This window comes from Hypanus sabinus, chromosome 6, assembly GCF_030144855.1.
Source record: "Hypanus sabinus isolate sHypSab1 chromosome 6, sHypSab1.hap1, whole genome shotgun sequence".
NCBI lineage: Eukaryota > Metazoa > Chordata > Chondrichthyes > Myliobatiformes > Dasyatidae > Hypanus > Hypanus sabinus.
Window position 1 is genome coordinate 39,425,227 of NC_082711.1, and position 17,398 is coordinate 39,442,624.

Genomic DNA, 17,398 nt, shown 5'->3' on the forward strand with positions numbered 1-17,398 from the left:
GAAACAGTGCTCACCTGGCCAGTATTATTTCATAATACCATGTCTTGTGTAGCTGAATCCTTGATTGGCCATTAAATATTTTTTCCAAAAAAAACATCTGATTGCACATTACAAATTCTTCCACGTTTAAACTCCTGGCACTAAAGGATTCATAGTCAATATTGGGACATTTTAAATCCTGAATGGTACTATCAAACCTCTCTTTAAGGATATGGGTGCTCTTCCAATTTAGGAACCTTTGGCATTCTCTACCCAAGCTTCCTGTGAAGTCTCAGATCTGGAAAGGAATGTTGGTGCTGATCAATAAATTTGTTGGAATGGCCTGTGTTTGAGAAGATAAGAGGATATGTGAACTCCAGCTACCTCGTGCCTTACACCATCATCTCTTTCTTGCTTAATTTGCTCTGCTTCCACACTGTCAAGGAACTTCCCAGTTCTGTGTTCCTGTTGATTTCTCTGCACTCTCTTATCCCACATCATGAAACTTATTTTATTTCTACTTTATTTAGGTTATGATACAAGTTCATTGAGCTGAAATATTAACTTAATTGATATGCACAGATTTTCCTCAAGCTGTAGAATATTTCCAACAGTTTCTCTCTTCATTTTGAATTTTCAGTACCTCAATATTACATTTTACAATTCCATCTCTCTCCTTGATAGCCATCTTAAAGTGGCTCAGTCTGCCAACAGAGTCAGACTGTGTGGGATGTTAACTTCCACCTCTGTAGATTTGTTTGATTCTCCTTGCTCCAGTGCAGCTACTGCTGAAACCCTTAACTCTGCCCTAGTTTACTCTAAACTTCATCGTTGTTGACTGAACTGGTCTCCCATTTTTTACTCCATTTAAACAGATGCTCGTCCAAACCTTTGCAGCTCACATTGCAGACAACACAATAGATTGTGGAATTCTGGATATAGTAGATATTGTCAAAAGATACAACAGAATAGACATTCAGTGGCCACTTTATTAGGTATATCTGTACACTTGTACAATTGCTCAAACACCTAATTAGCCAATCATGTGGCAGCAACTCAATGCATAAAGGCATGCAGATGTGTTTAAGAGGTTCAGCTGTTCATCATACGAAATATCAGAATGGGGAAGAAATGTGAGTTTGACTGCGGAATGATTGTTGGTGCCAGATGGGGTGGTTTGAGTATGTCAGAAACTCCTGATCTCCTGGGGTTTATACACACAACAGTCTCTACTACATTGGGCAGCAGTTGTTGGCAAAAACGCCTTGTTAATCAGAGAGGTCAGAGAATGGCCAAACTGATTCAAGCTGACAAGAATGAGATAGCAACCCAATTATCCACACGTAACAACACTGGTGTGTAGAAGAGCATCTCTGAACATACAACCTGGATAGGCTGTAGCAGTAGAAGACCATAAACATACACTCAGTGGCCAAGTTATGAGGTGTCTCTAATAAATTCATTCTGGTAGGCAGAATCTTTCTCTCAGGGTAGAAATTTCAAGAACTAGAGAACATGCACTTAAGGTAAGAGAGAGAAAGTTTAAAAGAGATGTGCAAGGCAGGTTTTTTGCACATAGAGTGGTAGGTGTTTGGAACGGACTGGCATGGGGTGTGTGATGAAAGCAAACATGAACGTGCTGTTTAAGAAGCTGTTAGCTGGCCACCTGGATGTGAGAGAGTGGACGGATATAGATCATGTACATGCAGAGAGATTTATTTTCGTTTAACCTCCTGTTCAGAACAGACATCGTGGGCCAAAAGACCTGTCCACTACACTGTTGTTTTAAAGCGTAACATGCACCAAGTCCCATTCACCTATCACCTTTGTCTGGTAACTTACATTGGCTCCTCGTCTGTCAGCACCTCAGTTTTGAGATACTCATCCTTGTAAACAAAATTATTCTCCAAGTCTGTCACTCCTCCACCCTTGGGCTCCTTTTCTGACATTCAATTCTGACCTGAACATCTCCGATTTTAACTTTTTCATCATTGAGGTTGTCCTTTCACCACTAAGCTCCAAAATTTCCTTCACAAAGTTCTTTCATTCCTGCCCTGTATTCTTCCTGTTTTATTTTAAATAGCCACTCCTTAAAACATAACCTTCTGACTATGTTAACATCATCCATCTTAATAATTTTGGAATACACTTGAAGCTTAGGTTGGCCACATTTTAATGATGCTGTGTGCAATATTTTCTATAAAATACCATGTCAAGTATGAGTTGCCCATTTTATAAACTTTTCTTCCATCTGTAGCAGGAGCATTAGGGTAGATGAAATACAAAGGCATCTGATTTTTTTGCATTGGTGCTTATGTGGCTTAATTTAGAACCTGTTCCAAGTGGACACTTTTCTTAATGGATTTGTAGCAGAAGTAAATTACAAATCTTTTAATGAATGACATGGAAAAAGCATTATCCCTAGGAAAGTCAACATTGACAAGAGTTAAAAGAAAGTGTTTAACTCTTAACTGTATTGATTCTCCACTAAGAGCACTAGTATCTTGTTTGTTGTGTGGGAATAGCAGACTTACCTAAAGTAATGAGTGTGCAATTGATTGTAATTCGTGATAGGTCAAATGCACATTGATTATTCAAGTTGAAGGTAAACCGTACAGCCGTAATGTACCCATAACCATCATCACTTTTGCCAATTGTGCTTGATTGTTTTCTAATTTCACATATTCCTAATGTTTTCAACTGACCACTGATCATAACTGGATTATCCTTCATAAATGTAGTTTTTCACAATGTAAAATAAACAGTGTGTGAATTTATATTTTTGTAATAATATTGAACCGTGTTTCTTATGCAAATAGAAGTTTCCATCACCTCAATTAAAAGCGGCAGCTTCATGAATGAAAATAACACCAGCATTATGATTTAGCAGTCATCAGTCTGGCAAAGGGCGGGTCTCCAAGTACTTTTTGGCAGCTCCATTCCTTTAGTATCAAACAAACCATGTTATTATTTTGGCAACTATCAGTAATAATTACTGATAGTATGAATGCCATTGTTCATTGATGCAGGCAAATGTCTTACACCATTTCTCAATCTTATTTCTTTCAACAGATCTACCATGGAATTTTCCCTTTGTGTGGCTGTCCCCTATTTTAGATAAGAAACACGTTGCAGTGAGCAATGATTTTACATTTCTTCAGCAATCCCTTGAAGACCTGCACTTATTTGTATTGCAAGAGTCACTGAATGTTCTCCACCCTCCCTCACCCACACAGTGAAATAATAAATTTGGTTTAGAAGTACTCTCAATGTCCCATTTTGAATTTATTTAAATACATATGCAATTAAAGCCCTGCAGTTCATTAAAAATGATATATTTGATGGCAAAGGGATTGAGCTGTCAAAATACAGTAAGGACCCCTATGACCTAACCACTCAACAGGAAACAGATGGGTTCAGTCTGACTGCCCATTGAAATCAATGAAGAGTCAGTTCTGAGGGAGGTATAAAAATGGATGGTCAAACTGACCCTTTCACTTTTGTGCCAAGCTAGTTAGGATCAAATTATCCACAATGTCTTTACTCTGAATAAAGCAGAATAACTTAACCAAGCTTCCTATGTGAATCAGCTTGTTACACACTAGTATGGATTTGTTTAGCTATAAACTGAGCTCTGAAGGAGCATAGTCACAGATGCAGTAAAAGAAGATCTCGGCATGAATGGGATAATTAATCAAATTCAAAGTTTCATGAAAGAATTGGCCTTGCCTAACCTTAAGCATATTTTTATCATAGTTCTTCTGAAGGTTCTTTTGCAGACCTTCCAGGGTGACCATTATTATTCATCAAATCATCATCTATTTTAGACAAGAGACAAGTTACAGAGAGCAAAAGGAATATTCTTCCTGCGAAAGGTTGTCCGCAACATACGTATGCTCTCCAGTCCAAAGTACACATACTACCTCTTGGTTAGTATATCTGGTGCCTGCTGGATAAGCAAATGCTGAACCCACCAGCAAGTCAGTGTCAGTTAACCCGAGTAACTATTTAGTATATGCAGTCATTAATAATCTGAGTATCTGCCAGTACTTATATAATCTAGTGAAGTAATGCAGAGCCTTGCTTGGTGGGTGCTCCATAAGATGCTATAACATCTTATACTGTATATACCAATGCAAGTCATAGGATTTGAAGTTTGTTACTTCGGGTCTACAACATCAAAGTAAAATTACTATCATTCTCCATGAAGCTGAAATAGCAGGTGTCTGTCTAAATGTCTCTTAAATGTTGCTATCATAGCTGTTTCACCACTTTCCCTGGCACCCTCCCCTCTCTCACTTTATTAATCTCCTCTAAAATTTCCTCCTCTCACCTTAAGGCTAGTATTTGACTTTAAGCTCCTGGTTGAAGGGTACTACAGTATCCACCTTATTGATGCTTCTCGTAATTTTATATATTTCTATCAGGTTGCCTCTCAGCAGCCTACACTCCAGGGAAAACAATCCATGTCTATCCAGTCTGTGCTTATAGCTAAAACTCCAATCCAGACAACATCCTGGTAAAATTCCTCTGCATCCTTTCCAAAGCCACTACATCCTTCCTGTAATGTGTCAACCAGAAATGAAATAAAAAATACTCCAAATGTGGCTTAACCAACACTTCTTCATGACTCAGTACCATAGAAACAAGTATGCAATGTGCCTTCTTTATCACCATATCAACTCGCGTTGTCATGTTTAGGAAGCTATGGATTGCACCCCAAGAACACCCTGTACATCATTGCTCCTAAGTGTCCTGCCATTTACTTTACACTTTCCTTCTGGTTGCAGAATCGCAGTCAAAACATCATCCCTCCACCACTACCCTCCATTTTTTTTGTGGCCAAGACAATTTTGAATCCAAGGTCTCCATAGAGTCCATGTTCCTTAATTTCCTGGATCAGCTTATCATAAGTGCCACTGATGAAAGTTTTACTGAAGTCCATGTATCCAACATCAACTGCCCTGACATTGTTAATCATCTTTATCACCTCCTCAAAAAGGCATTTATCAATTAGTAAATGCAGCTTGAAAGAATGATGAACAACCGTGACTTCATCTTGCTGATGCTTGAGTAGACTGATGACGAAATAATTAGGTAGATTGGATATTCTTTCTACGAATAGACAGGACATACCTGGACAATTTTCACATTGTAGAGTAGATATCAGTGTTGTAATTCATTCAAGCACCATGGCCAGCAACTCAGCTAATCACTTGTCTTCAGTTCTGTAACGAGGTGATTGTCTGGTCTCATAGCTTTTGCTACATCCAGTGCTGCCAGCTATTTTTTGGCAACACATGGACTGAAACAAATTGTTTGAAGACTGCTTCATTGTTGGTGGTGGCCTTAAGTGAAAGCTGAGATGGATCATCCCCTCAGCAGTTGCAGATGGAGATGTTTGTCAATATTTCAGCCTTGCTGAGAAAGTTGCAGGAGCCTACATAAACCATTAAGACCTCTTTGAAAAAGTGAACATCTTAAAATGATGTGAATAAAATAGAATGAGTGGAATTGGGTGCTTGAATGTTGGCGTGAGTCTAATGGGCCAAAGGGCCTATTTCCTTGCTATCTGATTCTATGACTCTGATCTTACATCATTTAACCTGCTATTAGCATTTTCTTAGAAGTCTTGTTCACAAAATTAGAAATATAAACCAGATCTTGCTGTGGCATCTTAGATGGTAGAAATTCAAAATCTTGAAACAGAACACAATATAAATGATTTCTTTCAGTTTTTATACAAGCCAAACGAGTAATGTTAAATTCCTTCTTTTTGTGTAAGCTTTATGGACACATGTCTATTATATATATATATGGTATTTTTTTCCAAAAATAAATAAAAGTAAACTACTACAAATTTATATAGTGCATGATACAAAATAGTAAGCCTTACAATTCTACAAGCTGGATATATTCAGAGCGATGTATTATCTGATAGAGGATGAAAAAAAAACAGTGGCATTTAGCTGGATTTAGTTTGGAAGAGAAGCTTTGGATGAGAGTTCAAATTAACTAAACTAACCTTTCTAAATATAATAAGAAAAATCAAGGCTAATTGCACCAAGTTAAAGAATAAGCAGATAATATTATTTCAATTTAAATAGTAATGGCTATTGTCACACTGTATAAGTAAAGACAGGATTCATATAAGAAAATCAGCTCAAGTTAAAGAACACAAGAAATATATGAGCAATTCATAGGCTTCCAGTGATTATCCATTCAATACTAAGTAATTGGCATGAATTTAATTTGACACTTCCAATGAAATTGTCGAGAAAGACAAATTAAGTTCGCCCCTCATCTCCAGCTACATGACAACCCTTTGCAGTTACCTCTTCCTCTGGGCAAGGGCAGAAATTTCTTTTCATTGGTAGTTATGTCAATTATCAACGATTGTAACCTGTTCCAAGTTCAGAATATGAAATGCCATTAAAGTTATTCAGCATTAATTTGCCTTGTTCTGCAACCTACTCACAAACATATTTAATTATCAATAGTCACAATAAAAACACCAAGATATCAGCAAGTTTCTAAATAAAGTACTATTGATTTTCACATGGTGTACACATGGCATTTTTCTGGACATCTCAGCTGTTTGAGATCATTGTTCCTTATGATTTTTTTATAAAGTAATGATTTCCACATGGTTAAAAACTGGTTGCCAGCTTTCAAAACTAACATAGCCACTGAGTAGCTGTAAAGTGGAAATGTGTATATTTATTTATCTGCCAGTAGCTGAGAATTTTGTGACAGATATTGCCTCTTCAACATCACTGCTCTCCTGGCTCTTCGGCGCCTCTTACATTTACCACACGATGTGGAACGCTTTAATTGCTTGAATGAATTCAGTTCCAACAACAGCCTATACTATCACCACCTCCAGATACAATTTAAATATTTATTGTGTTCCATCTACCTACTGTGCATCTGCTCTTCACAGGATGAACTGCACTGACCCACCAAGGCAACCTACTCCTCACTTAATCTTCACCATTTCAAAGCACAAAAGCAGCATGGCAAGACATCATTTCCAAGTCACAAACCATGTCTGTTATATATCTCAATCTCTTCATTGTGGCTGAAATCAAAGACATTACTTCCTGCCTAGTACCATTAGGGTAAAACTGCCACCACGTGCTCAAACGCAGTGCTCATCACCATCATCTCGAGGACTACCAGGGAAAAGCAAAGTGATACTGATGCTGGGAACCTGAAATAAAAGCTGCAGGAGTATATGATGAGGGAGATACTGAAGTTTGGTGAGGCCAATGCAAAGGCTCTGTGGGGAAGACCCCAATCTAGGTTCCTTCTGTAATTGCACATAGAGGAGCTGAAACAGGTACAGAAGCCTTGATACAAAGACAAGATGTTTCACTGCAGGGGGACATATAAATGGTAATGGTTCAAGTAACTAGGGTCATCTTTACTGACTATATACACTTACACATATTAAGAATTTGCTGTAGTGTGTTGCTCAGGGTGAGACATGCAATAACAAAACAACATTCAACAATTCTAAAGGATAAAGAACTTATAAAAAGGAAAGTTAAAGTAAGGGTATGGAATAAAAGGTAAATGATACATAAATACCAGCATGTAATTACAATGTAAACAGCATTATAAAAAGTAGCTTAAAGTGTTTACAATGCAGTGTATTGATGGGGGTAACAAATAAATGGGTTGGGTTGGGGCTAACTAGATTGGTTGATCAGAGTAACTGCCTGGGGAAGAAACTACACTATGGTTTCAAAAAATAAACTAACACTATTAATCTAACACTATTAACTATTAACTAACACTATTAATATAACTATAATCAAGCAGATGGGATACTGCATGGTGCCATCTCCAAACAAGAAACAGTCCATCCCAACACATTTGAGATTGTAGTCAGGGACTTCATCCAGGCTTGCTTGAAAAGAACCCTCCCCAATTACCATCAGCATATAACCTGTAGCACCAGAGATCCCAACACACTGGACCACTGCTATACTAAGATAAGGAATGGCTACCATTCCATGCCCACACCGCACTTTGGTAATTCTGATCACTTGGCTGTCCTACTCCTACCTACATACAGGCAGAGAGCAAAGCTCGGGAGGTTAGGACAACAAAGAGGTGGTCACAGGAGACAAAGGAGCAGCTATGGGATTGCTTCAAGTTGGTTGACTGGGCTGTGTCCAAGAACTCCCCACCACTGAGCACATCTACACAAAGCGTTGACACAGGAAAGCAGCTCCCATCATCAGATACCCCCACCACCAAGGACATGCTCTCTTCTTGCTGCTGCCATCGGGTAGAAGGTACAGGAACCTCAGAACAAACACCACCAGGTTCAGGAACAGTTATTACCCTTCGACCGTCAGGCTCTTGAACCAAAGGGATAACTTCACTCAACTTCACTTGTCCCATCACTTAAATGTTTCCACAGCCTATGGATTCACGTTTAAGGACTCTTCACTTCATGTTTTGATATTTATTGCTTATTTATTTTTTATTATTATTATTAATTTTTGTATTTGCACTGTTTGTTGTCTTTTGCATATTGGTTGAACAAAAGGCAAATAGTCTTTAATTGATTCTATTATGGTTATTAGTATATATAATGAATAAAGTTTATCTTTGAAATACATAAAAGAAAGAAAATCCTAGCTCTACTCAGCAGCTCAGTGGCACGTGTGGAAAGAGAAATATAATTAACAGTTCAGGTCAGTGACCTTTCACCTGTTCCTTGCCGCATTACTTCCCTCTGTAGGTGCTGTCTATTTTGTTTTAAATGCCAACCTTGCCAAAACAATTTACTTCACCACTTGAATAATGGAAACGGTAAGTGTGATTGTCAAAAGAATGGATTAAGTCCAGTTATCTCAGCTGAATATTATGCCTTACATACAATGTGGAGTGTGAGAGCTGTTAGGTGTATCATTCACAGGTCTTCGCAGAAAAACTTGATACATTTTCCTATAAAGGTCACGGAATAGTGATGGGAAAATAGATACTGGTTGATATTTTCCCATTTAACACAGGAGCTTCAGCCAATTCAACTATTCCCCACTGCTCGGTGACTAACATCAATACAGTCATTCTTCTGCCAGCAGCTAAACCTGGGACCTTCGAGGCTGTGTAGCACAGTATGTCCTCAGGAAATGCATTCGGGTGAGCTGGAAGAAATTTATTTCAAGACAACGTTAAATGGTCTAGACTGAGATGACGCTGCAATATCTGAGTCCCAATAGTCTTCTGATTTCCGATGACCACCTGCCATTTTATATATTGTGATGAGCTGCCGGTTGTTCCACAGGTCTGTCATAAAAAAAAGGAGAAATGTTTTAAAATTGTAAAGGAACGATTTGGGTATTCTCTAGAGTCTGCCGACAAAGTCGACAAACTTCTACGAAATATAAACTGACATTCGCTCGGAACTTAAACGTTCATTTATTGTGAATAAATTATAGCACCCTACCTAGAAACCACAGGTATCTTCATATTAACTTCACTCAGATGAAACCCGAACAAAAAAAAAACATTTGGTAGAAAAGATAAATAGTTCAAATTTCAAGGGAAATTTTTACCAAGATTTATTCCTCTAAATAACGCCTCCAAATCAACTGAGATGAGCGTAAATTTATAATGGATTATATCATAACGGTTTCCGGCGTTTACAGAACATGGAGGTGTGCTGTCACCTTTGTGAGGAATGCCACGCTCACTGATCCTCCAGCCTTTAGCTGGTTGTTTCTTTTACTGTACTTGAAAATAGTGAGCGTGGAAACGGGTGGACCGTACAGATCCCGGCCATGTCGTCCTATACGGTAATTATGTGGACACTGTCAATGCAGCCTCTCTTGTGTTTGGTTGAAGGGAAGCCGGTAGCGAGTGCCTATTCACGTTACACGGAGCCTCCTGGCTGCACAGAGTATTTTGTCCGACTGGAAGCCCCGGAAAGGGCATCGGCCCGTTTACACACTTAAATAAACAAGACCATGTGGGACAAAGTCACTAAGTACCGCAAAGCGCGCGGGGAGAAAGCAAACAGTTTGCCATCAGTTTAGTGTAACATGTAACATTGTCATTGCTTGTTTTTTTTTCCCACTTTACTCGGTCGGGGTGTGGAGACTGTGCTTTGGAGCACATTTCAAGGCGGGGGGGCGCATTTACGCATTTCTTAATTCTCACTCCAACTCCTACGCTTCTCTTTCGCGTTCCCTAACTCCGAAGCTGGCTGTGAACTGTTGAAACACGGCCACCCAGCACAGTGCAAATGTCAAAACTGCCTTATATCTCCAAGGCAGCATCTCCTGGCTGTGAGTCCAACGTTCCTTATAGAGTGTTTGCTCTTGAGGTTTGTATTTCTGAGCTTGTTGTTGTTGTTTTGTGTGTGTGTGTGTGTGTGTGTGTGTGTGTGTGTGTGTGTGTGTGTGTGTACAGCAAGAGAGTGAAAAACTGAATTCCATTAATTATGTGCGTGTCTTTGAGGCGTGTACATAGCAATACAGTGAACATCGCGAATGCAAAGAGCGAAATGCACGAAGTGTACACAGTAATGCTTTCTCCAGGCGTGTGGGACATTTTTATGACATGTGTGCTATGTACAAGTAGCAGTGCGATGTAACACTGCATTCGCGTAAAGTGCCCCAGAGAGCGATGTATGTGCGCGTGTGCAACATGTGTTTAGGAACACGGTGGATGAGAACGGTGCCCATTTGTACTCAGAGTGTGCTAGTACTACTCAGTGACATTACGCGTGAAATTTTCACAGCGATACTGGCAAATAAACAGCCAGGAGTGTGAATATGGAGTGTGCAGAGTGTCCGTGTGTAGTGTGAAAAGATTATTCTCTAGTATTACGTCTTAATGCCTGGGAATTGAAAATCGAGCTTCCAAATCTCTCTCCATAAGCTGGTAAAACTAAAACAAAAGCGGGCAGGGCGTGACGAGCCTCTCTGTATTTTGCCCATCTCACGGAGCTGGTAACGGCACCAGTGGGCGGACGCTGGCGGGCCGTGTGCGGATGTTTGAGGGGGGACACCGCCCGTGCCCTCGGTCAGATCCCGAACTCTAATGTTCTGCTGGCTGGGCGTATTTGCTTCGGTGCGCCGGGCGGACGACTGGTCTTTATCAGAATCGCTGTTGCGGGAACTAAATCTTCACTGTTTTCGCAGCTGAGACTGTTAGCGAGAAACGCAGGAGCGTTTTGAGTGACTTGCGCCGTCATCACTTGGAGCGATTCCCCTCCTCTCCCTCATCCTGCCTACTCTTCCAACCCTATTCCATTATACTGAAAGAGTTACGCCAATCTCCCTTCCCCTGTGAGAATACTCTTTATAGTGAACCCAAGCCACTCTAGAGTCAATTCATATCCATTTCCAAGTGTGGGTCTGGTAACTGGAGAGCGACTAAGATCACAGGGACCAGAGTACAGTCAATCCTACTAAGGTTATTGAAATACTTCGCTTACCTTCAACGGAACTAATAGTCCTGTATTTTATTATTGATACTTTTCTGTATAATACGAACGTGACCAGAATGTTGTTTTGCAACCTGGATCTACATACTTATTTTTTTAGAGTCATTGCTTAACTTATACACTTGGCTCGTGTCTCCTACATAGATTTAATGCAGAGCTCTAACTGTCTTGTCTATTCTTTCCCCAGCAGAGACTCGATGTGTGCTGCTGTTGTGTGATCGCCTGTTGTCTGTGAGGAGTCTCCCCCCTCTCTCTCCGTGGAGTCTGTGGAAAGCTGTTATTGGCTCGGGATTTTAAGGAAATGGCAACGCCAGACATTGGAACAGGAACCGTGTTATCCGTAAGCAGCGAGAGGAAACCGGAGCTAAATGATTAGGATGCAAGTCGCTCAGATCTCCCAAAGTAACCAATTCCGCTAAGCGCTGGACTCCCTCCTTTTTTTTTCGCAATCCCTCCTCTCTCTCTGCACACAGATTTTTGTAGAACCTCCAGTGTCATGAGGAAGCACCGGGTTTTTCTCCTGCATTTACTGGCCGCAGTCATCGGGCTCTGTAAAGCGCACAGGAATGGTGAGTACCGCCCGTGCTCCTTCTACTCACTACGATGTCAGTAAGTGTGACTCCCTCCCCGGGACTCCCGAGCCTGTCACCGCCGGGGAGCGGCGAATTAATATTAACACCTCCAACTAGGGCGCCGAGGTCAGATCAGGTAGACCAGAGTTAGTCGCGGAGAGCAGCAGAAACCGGACGAACCCGGCTAGCTGAGTGAAAAGCAGGGAGAGCCTTCGTGAAATAGATGAAGTTGAACACGAGTGTGCCGAGAGCAGCCTTAGCTCGGCGGGACAGTGGGGTGCGACATGAATGCTCACTGATACTCTTTTGGTATAGAGGAGAAAGTGAATTGGGTGTTCCCAAGAAATATTTCATTTACCCAGAGAGCAAACAGACAGCGCGGGTCGAGAACGTCGTATCTCCCTCCAGACCAAAAGCGTTTTAGGACGACCCGGTGAGTCAGTGAGTGGTGCCGGGGCCACGACCCCGGTCCCTCCGCAGCCTCCGTTGGCGCTGGTCTTGGTGAGCGCCAGTCTTTCCCTTTGCCACTAGTTGCTGCGGGTCGCGGCGATGAGCAGGCGTGAATCCTGAGTGAATGTTCACCTCGCTCAAAGTGAATGGGGAGCGGAGGGCTCCACACTGATAGGCATCGCCGGCGTTAAAGGCGGACAGGGCGAAGTCTGTATCCCCCACCCCCCTTGGTATGTGATACCTATCTTAACCAAAGATGTGAAGGGCCGCGGCGGAGATCTGCGATGAAGACACGCTGGCTCCGACTTATCTCCACAGTACCCCAGACATTCTTGGCCGGTTCATAAAACCACTTGGCTGTACTTTTTAAAACCTGCCGCCTAACTTATTAACCTCGTCTGGAGGCCGGCAGCCCGTATCTCAGACTAATTTTATTTATTGAGCTTAACTCGACCATTTGGAGGTGCCCCCGTATTTTGCCCCCTCCCCGCCCCCTGAACGGGGTTGGTTTGAGATTGTGCAGATCAGCTCCTTTCCCCGCGCTCCGCCTGACAGGGAAAACCAAAGAAATCTCCAAACTCAGCTGTCACTTCGCCTTCCTGCCGGAAAAGCAAAGGGGCAAAGTGAAATAGACTGGCCTGCAGAAGAAAGAAAATACCCAGCTCTGGCTTAAAATACCCGGTGTGGGAAAGGATGATATAATTCATCCAATACTAATTAAAAGTCGCCCCTCCCCAAAGAAAAGTTCGTTGTAAAGTATTCGGTCTTGCATTTGTCAATGCCAGGTCGTAAATATAAGACTCGAGCCCAAGACAGCGACAAGAATGGTTTGGAGATTATTCAGATTTGTAGATGGGGGCTCGGTAATAAAAAATTAAATGTGTTCCGGATAAAGATGTGGAATGGTTTGCACTGGTTGAGTGGCGCTGCGCAAGTCCCGGACAACCCTGCCGTTTTCTCACCATCAGTCGCTGGGGTTTTGGGGGTGGTGGGAGCGAGAGCCAAGTGGCGTAGAAAGGGTTAATTCAAGTCGATCTCCTTCAATCTGCGCTTCGTGCGCGATTAATTTCATTCAATTCGGCAGGGAAGGGCCATTGGGCTCGTTTATCTGACATGACCTTCGGGTATTGAAGACAAATGAGCAATCCTTACTATCCCTTTTGAAGTGGGAAGGGGCTGAAGGGATTTGGGAGGGACGACCTCTCATCAGCGAGCCCGATGCGGGTGGGGAAGGTTCAAAGGAGGCCGTTGTCCCGGCGCGACTTGAATCTGTACAAAATGTGCAGTCAAGGGCCATGCAACAAAGCGAGTTCATGAAAGCACAAACCACAGACAGGGCGCGTTATTAAAATCCTTTCTACCCTGTGAATCATCTTCCCCTTTCCTTCATTGTCCGGCCACTTATGTTCTTTTATCAATGGGCGTAGACTTCATGAAATCAAGTCCTGGAGGATCGCACCTCAATCTATTGCAAACGCGAATGTGTTCCCCACAGGTGTATGCTGAGAAAACTAATAATCGAAAACCTTGGAAGTGAAATAGTTGTTGGCTGATCTCAAAGTCTGTTCAAGCATTCTATAGAGCAGAACAAGATTTCTCCAAAGTACTTAACAGGTTAAGATAAAATTCTGATCAAGTAATTGGGAAAATAGTGTAAGATTCTGACCAAGTACTTTACAGAATAGATTAAGTTTCAAAATCTGTAATTCCAGGCAAACCAGCGTTGTTTAAGTAAAGACATGCGTTGTAAATAAAGCACCGGCATTGGTTTGATTAAACATGGGTCTTCCTTTGTAGATCGATGTGGAGTTACTATACAGATCACAAATCCCGGGTACTTGAATTCTCCTGGATATCCGAACTCTTACTATCCGCGAGAGAGTTGCGCCTGGGTGATCCAAGCGCCCGAACCTTATCAGAGAATAATGATTAATTTCAATCCTCACTTTGATCTGGAGGACAGAGACTGCAAGTAAGTCATACAGGTTTCCAATTTATGTACAGTGACCTCTAGTGGTAACAAAATACATGCAGGGACTCGCCAAACAGGAGAACACAAATCCTACTTCACTGTATGCGAAAGGTCAATATTCCACTTTACAAATACCGGAGTACAGAAATGTCATTCACTTTAAATTACCTTTTTGTATTTGCCGTATTTACTGCGAGTTTCTATTTATAACAACTATTCCAGCACCAGTGAAGAATGTTACTGTTTGAGGAATCGGGATTCATTCATGGTTGAGAGCAATCAGACAATGACGGGAAGAGATTATTTCCCAAGGAGACAATAGGAGTGAATATTGTGTCATTGTGCTTGTAACTCAGATAATGAGAACACAGTTCTGGTAAAGCCTTATGCAATAATTAATCATCTTAAACTTTGCATATTATTGACCATGCAATGTGAAGTGAATAATTGTTTTCATCTTGTTAATTGATGCCATTAAAGCTATAGGGTTTATTAAAATTTGAAAGAATAATAATCCCTAAGATTAACCCTTATGTAAAAATATTACAACAAAGAAACAATGCATCTCAATAAAGACAAAATGTTGCAATCTATTTTCCCAAATTATATTAATAAATTGAACACTAATTATTTAGAAAAAAATCTGTCATTATATTATGCATATTTAAATACATCACACTGAGAAGAAGTAGCATTCGAATAAGTTTTCAGACTTTGTCAAGTACAGTTTTCAGATATGTATTCTAATTAGTAGCACCAGCAGAGGATCCAGTGAGTTGTGGCAGAGTGCTTTTGCAGTAACATAGCACAAGTTATAAGCAGCATATTGATAATTTCTGCTTTTAAAGTTGAATGCTGTTTAATGCATCTTTATATCTGCAATCCGTAATGGAGCACTTCAAAGCCTGAAACACAGAGATCAGTGTTTTGTATTTTGCTGTCATTTTCTATATAAATGAGATGTTTTGAATTGAGTAATTTTGTTATTCATTTTTGATTTGGGTTCTTTGTTTATTGGTACAATCCACATTGTTATGTTTCACAAGCCGCTCTGCTTTCATTGTGGGATATTTGAACTGTGTGAATTCTTACTCTATTTCAAAATATGGACTGATCAGCAAAAGCTTTTTCCATTCATATTAATAATTTAAAATGTTCAGATTTGAGGCTGTTAATTTAGTGTTGCAAAGGAAGATATTTCCTGCAATATTTATTCAAGATAAAGCTGGGTACCTGACCAATTCATAATAATAAGACTTTACTGAATTATTTCTCATATACCTCTTAAGGGAGTCTACCAATGTCAGAACAATATTTTCTAATTTAACTGAAAACCCTTTAAGAAAATTCAGTTCAATTGATTTTCTTCCTCTTGATTGTACGCATCATTTTGCTGATTGAAGGGATTATATATACTGTATTTTTCATAAAATATACTGGAATGTCAGAAGGCAAATCAAGAAGTTATTACTGGAGTCCTGTTCATACTGTGCATTGCCAAAGGAACTGACTGAAATGAGAAAATACTGGCTCTGAAAAAGATTAAAGTGATATCCTGCAGGACTTGGCTGTTGATTTTGGTTACCTAATTAAAACAAGTGTAGTATTTAATTTGAGTGTAGGAGGATTGCTAGAAGTCAAAGCCACGTGGAATTTCTTTGTTTTGCTAAATTTGGGAGCAGTTCTGTTTATATTATACCCATACTATAATAGCTTTCCTTGTCTGCATATATATATATATAGAAAATACTTTGTGCAAATTAAATCTAAGTATAAAAACTAAATATAATAACTGAAATCTACTGTAGATGTAGCTTTTGAGTAAGTGGGGTAGTACGTTATTTGGAGGTGGTGTACTTTTATCAAAACTTGAAAAAATCTGTGGGAATTGAAACATTAAATGACATTGTGCATCTGATCAGGGAAAGCTTTAAAATGTGCTACGGGAACATCGGTTAATTCACAGTCATAGAGTCACACAGCATGAAAACAGGCCCCTCATCCCAAATAGTCCTTGCCAACCAAGATTATCATCTGAGCCAGTCCCATGTGTTCACATTTGTCCCACATTCTCTAATCCAGAGGTTCTCAACCTGGGGTTTATGGACCCTTTGCTTAATGGTATTGGTCCATGGCATAAAAAAAGAATTTGGAACCCCTGCTCTAATCCCTTCCAATCCATGTACCTGTCCACATCTCCTTTATTGTACCCACCTCAAACCTATGTGCTGAAACTCTAGATTCCCCAACCCTGGGAGACAGGCTACGTGCATTGACCCTTTTTACATTTCTCATGATTTTCTACACATCCCTCATTTCCTGCACTCCAATCAGTAAAGACCCAACCTGCTCAACTTCCCTCCATAACTCAATTCCTCGAGTCCTGCCAACGTCCTGGTAAACTGCCACTGCTCTCTCTTCAGCCCAAGTCTTGTCTGCACTCTTTCCAGCTTTGACATCTGATACATTTGGTAAGTTTAGATTGTATTTTTGTTGATCAAGTTTAACAGTTTAAAAATGCTCCTAATCAGAAGTACTTAACTGGTGGGGCTAAAATTGGCGGACTACTTTGCTCTCTGCAAAATGATGAACCACCCGTCTGGGCTTTAGGGAGCCTTAAGTACACAGAGATGCTTCATATAGAGGACTGATGAATTTCCTGTTGCTTATCGGACTACAGCCATCCAGTCCATTAGGGCATTTATTTTGCCTCCAGGGATATTTGGACTTAAATGAGAAATATCTTCTTCATCCCACCCCTTCAGGGCCAGCTGCCCCTCAAAGTGCCTGAAATAATTGAAGTTGGCTGCTCAATAATCAGTGTTGTCCTGGTGTATTAAGGACTCAGCTCTGGTTACTGCTACAGAACATGGACACAGATTCTGCATTCCTTTATGAGGCAGCAAGCAATTTAATGTCAAAGTCACTATTAGGATCCTCAGGAAGATTGACTTT

General features: G+C 40.6%; 1 protein-coding gene across 7 annotated transcripts in view; it reads left to right on the forward strand.

Moving 5' to 3' along the window:
• Window positions 1–10,187: 10,187 nt before the first annotated feature.
• nrp1a (neuropilin 1a) overlaps window positions 10,188–17,398 on the forward strand; it is a 189,275-nt gene continuing 182,064 nt past the window's right edge. For 2 of the 7 annotated variants that reach the window (XM_059971941.1, XM_059971945.1), the window contains exons 1-3: window positions 10,972–11,418; window positions 11,640–12,018; window positions 14,269–14,443. In XM_059971941.1, the coding sequence (XP_059827924.1) occupies window positions 11,946–12,018; window positions 14,269–14,443 (248 nt within the window). In that variant the 5' untranslated portion in view covers window positions 10,972–11,418; window positions 11,640–11,945. Of the gene's footprint in view, window positions 10,325–10,965; window positions 11,419–11,636; window positions 12,019–12,258; window positions 12,455–14,268; window positions 14,444–17,398 lie in introns of those variants that run through there. The other 5 variants (XM_059971944.1, XM_059971946.1, XM_059971948.1 and 2 more) reach the window with 5 other exon arrangements.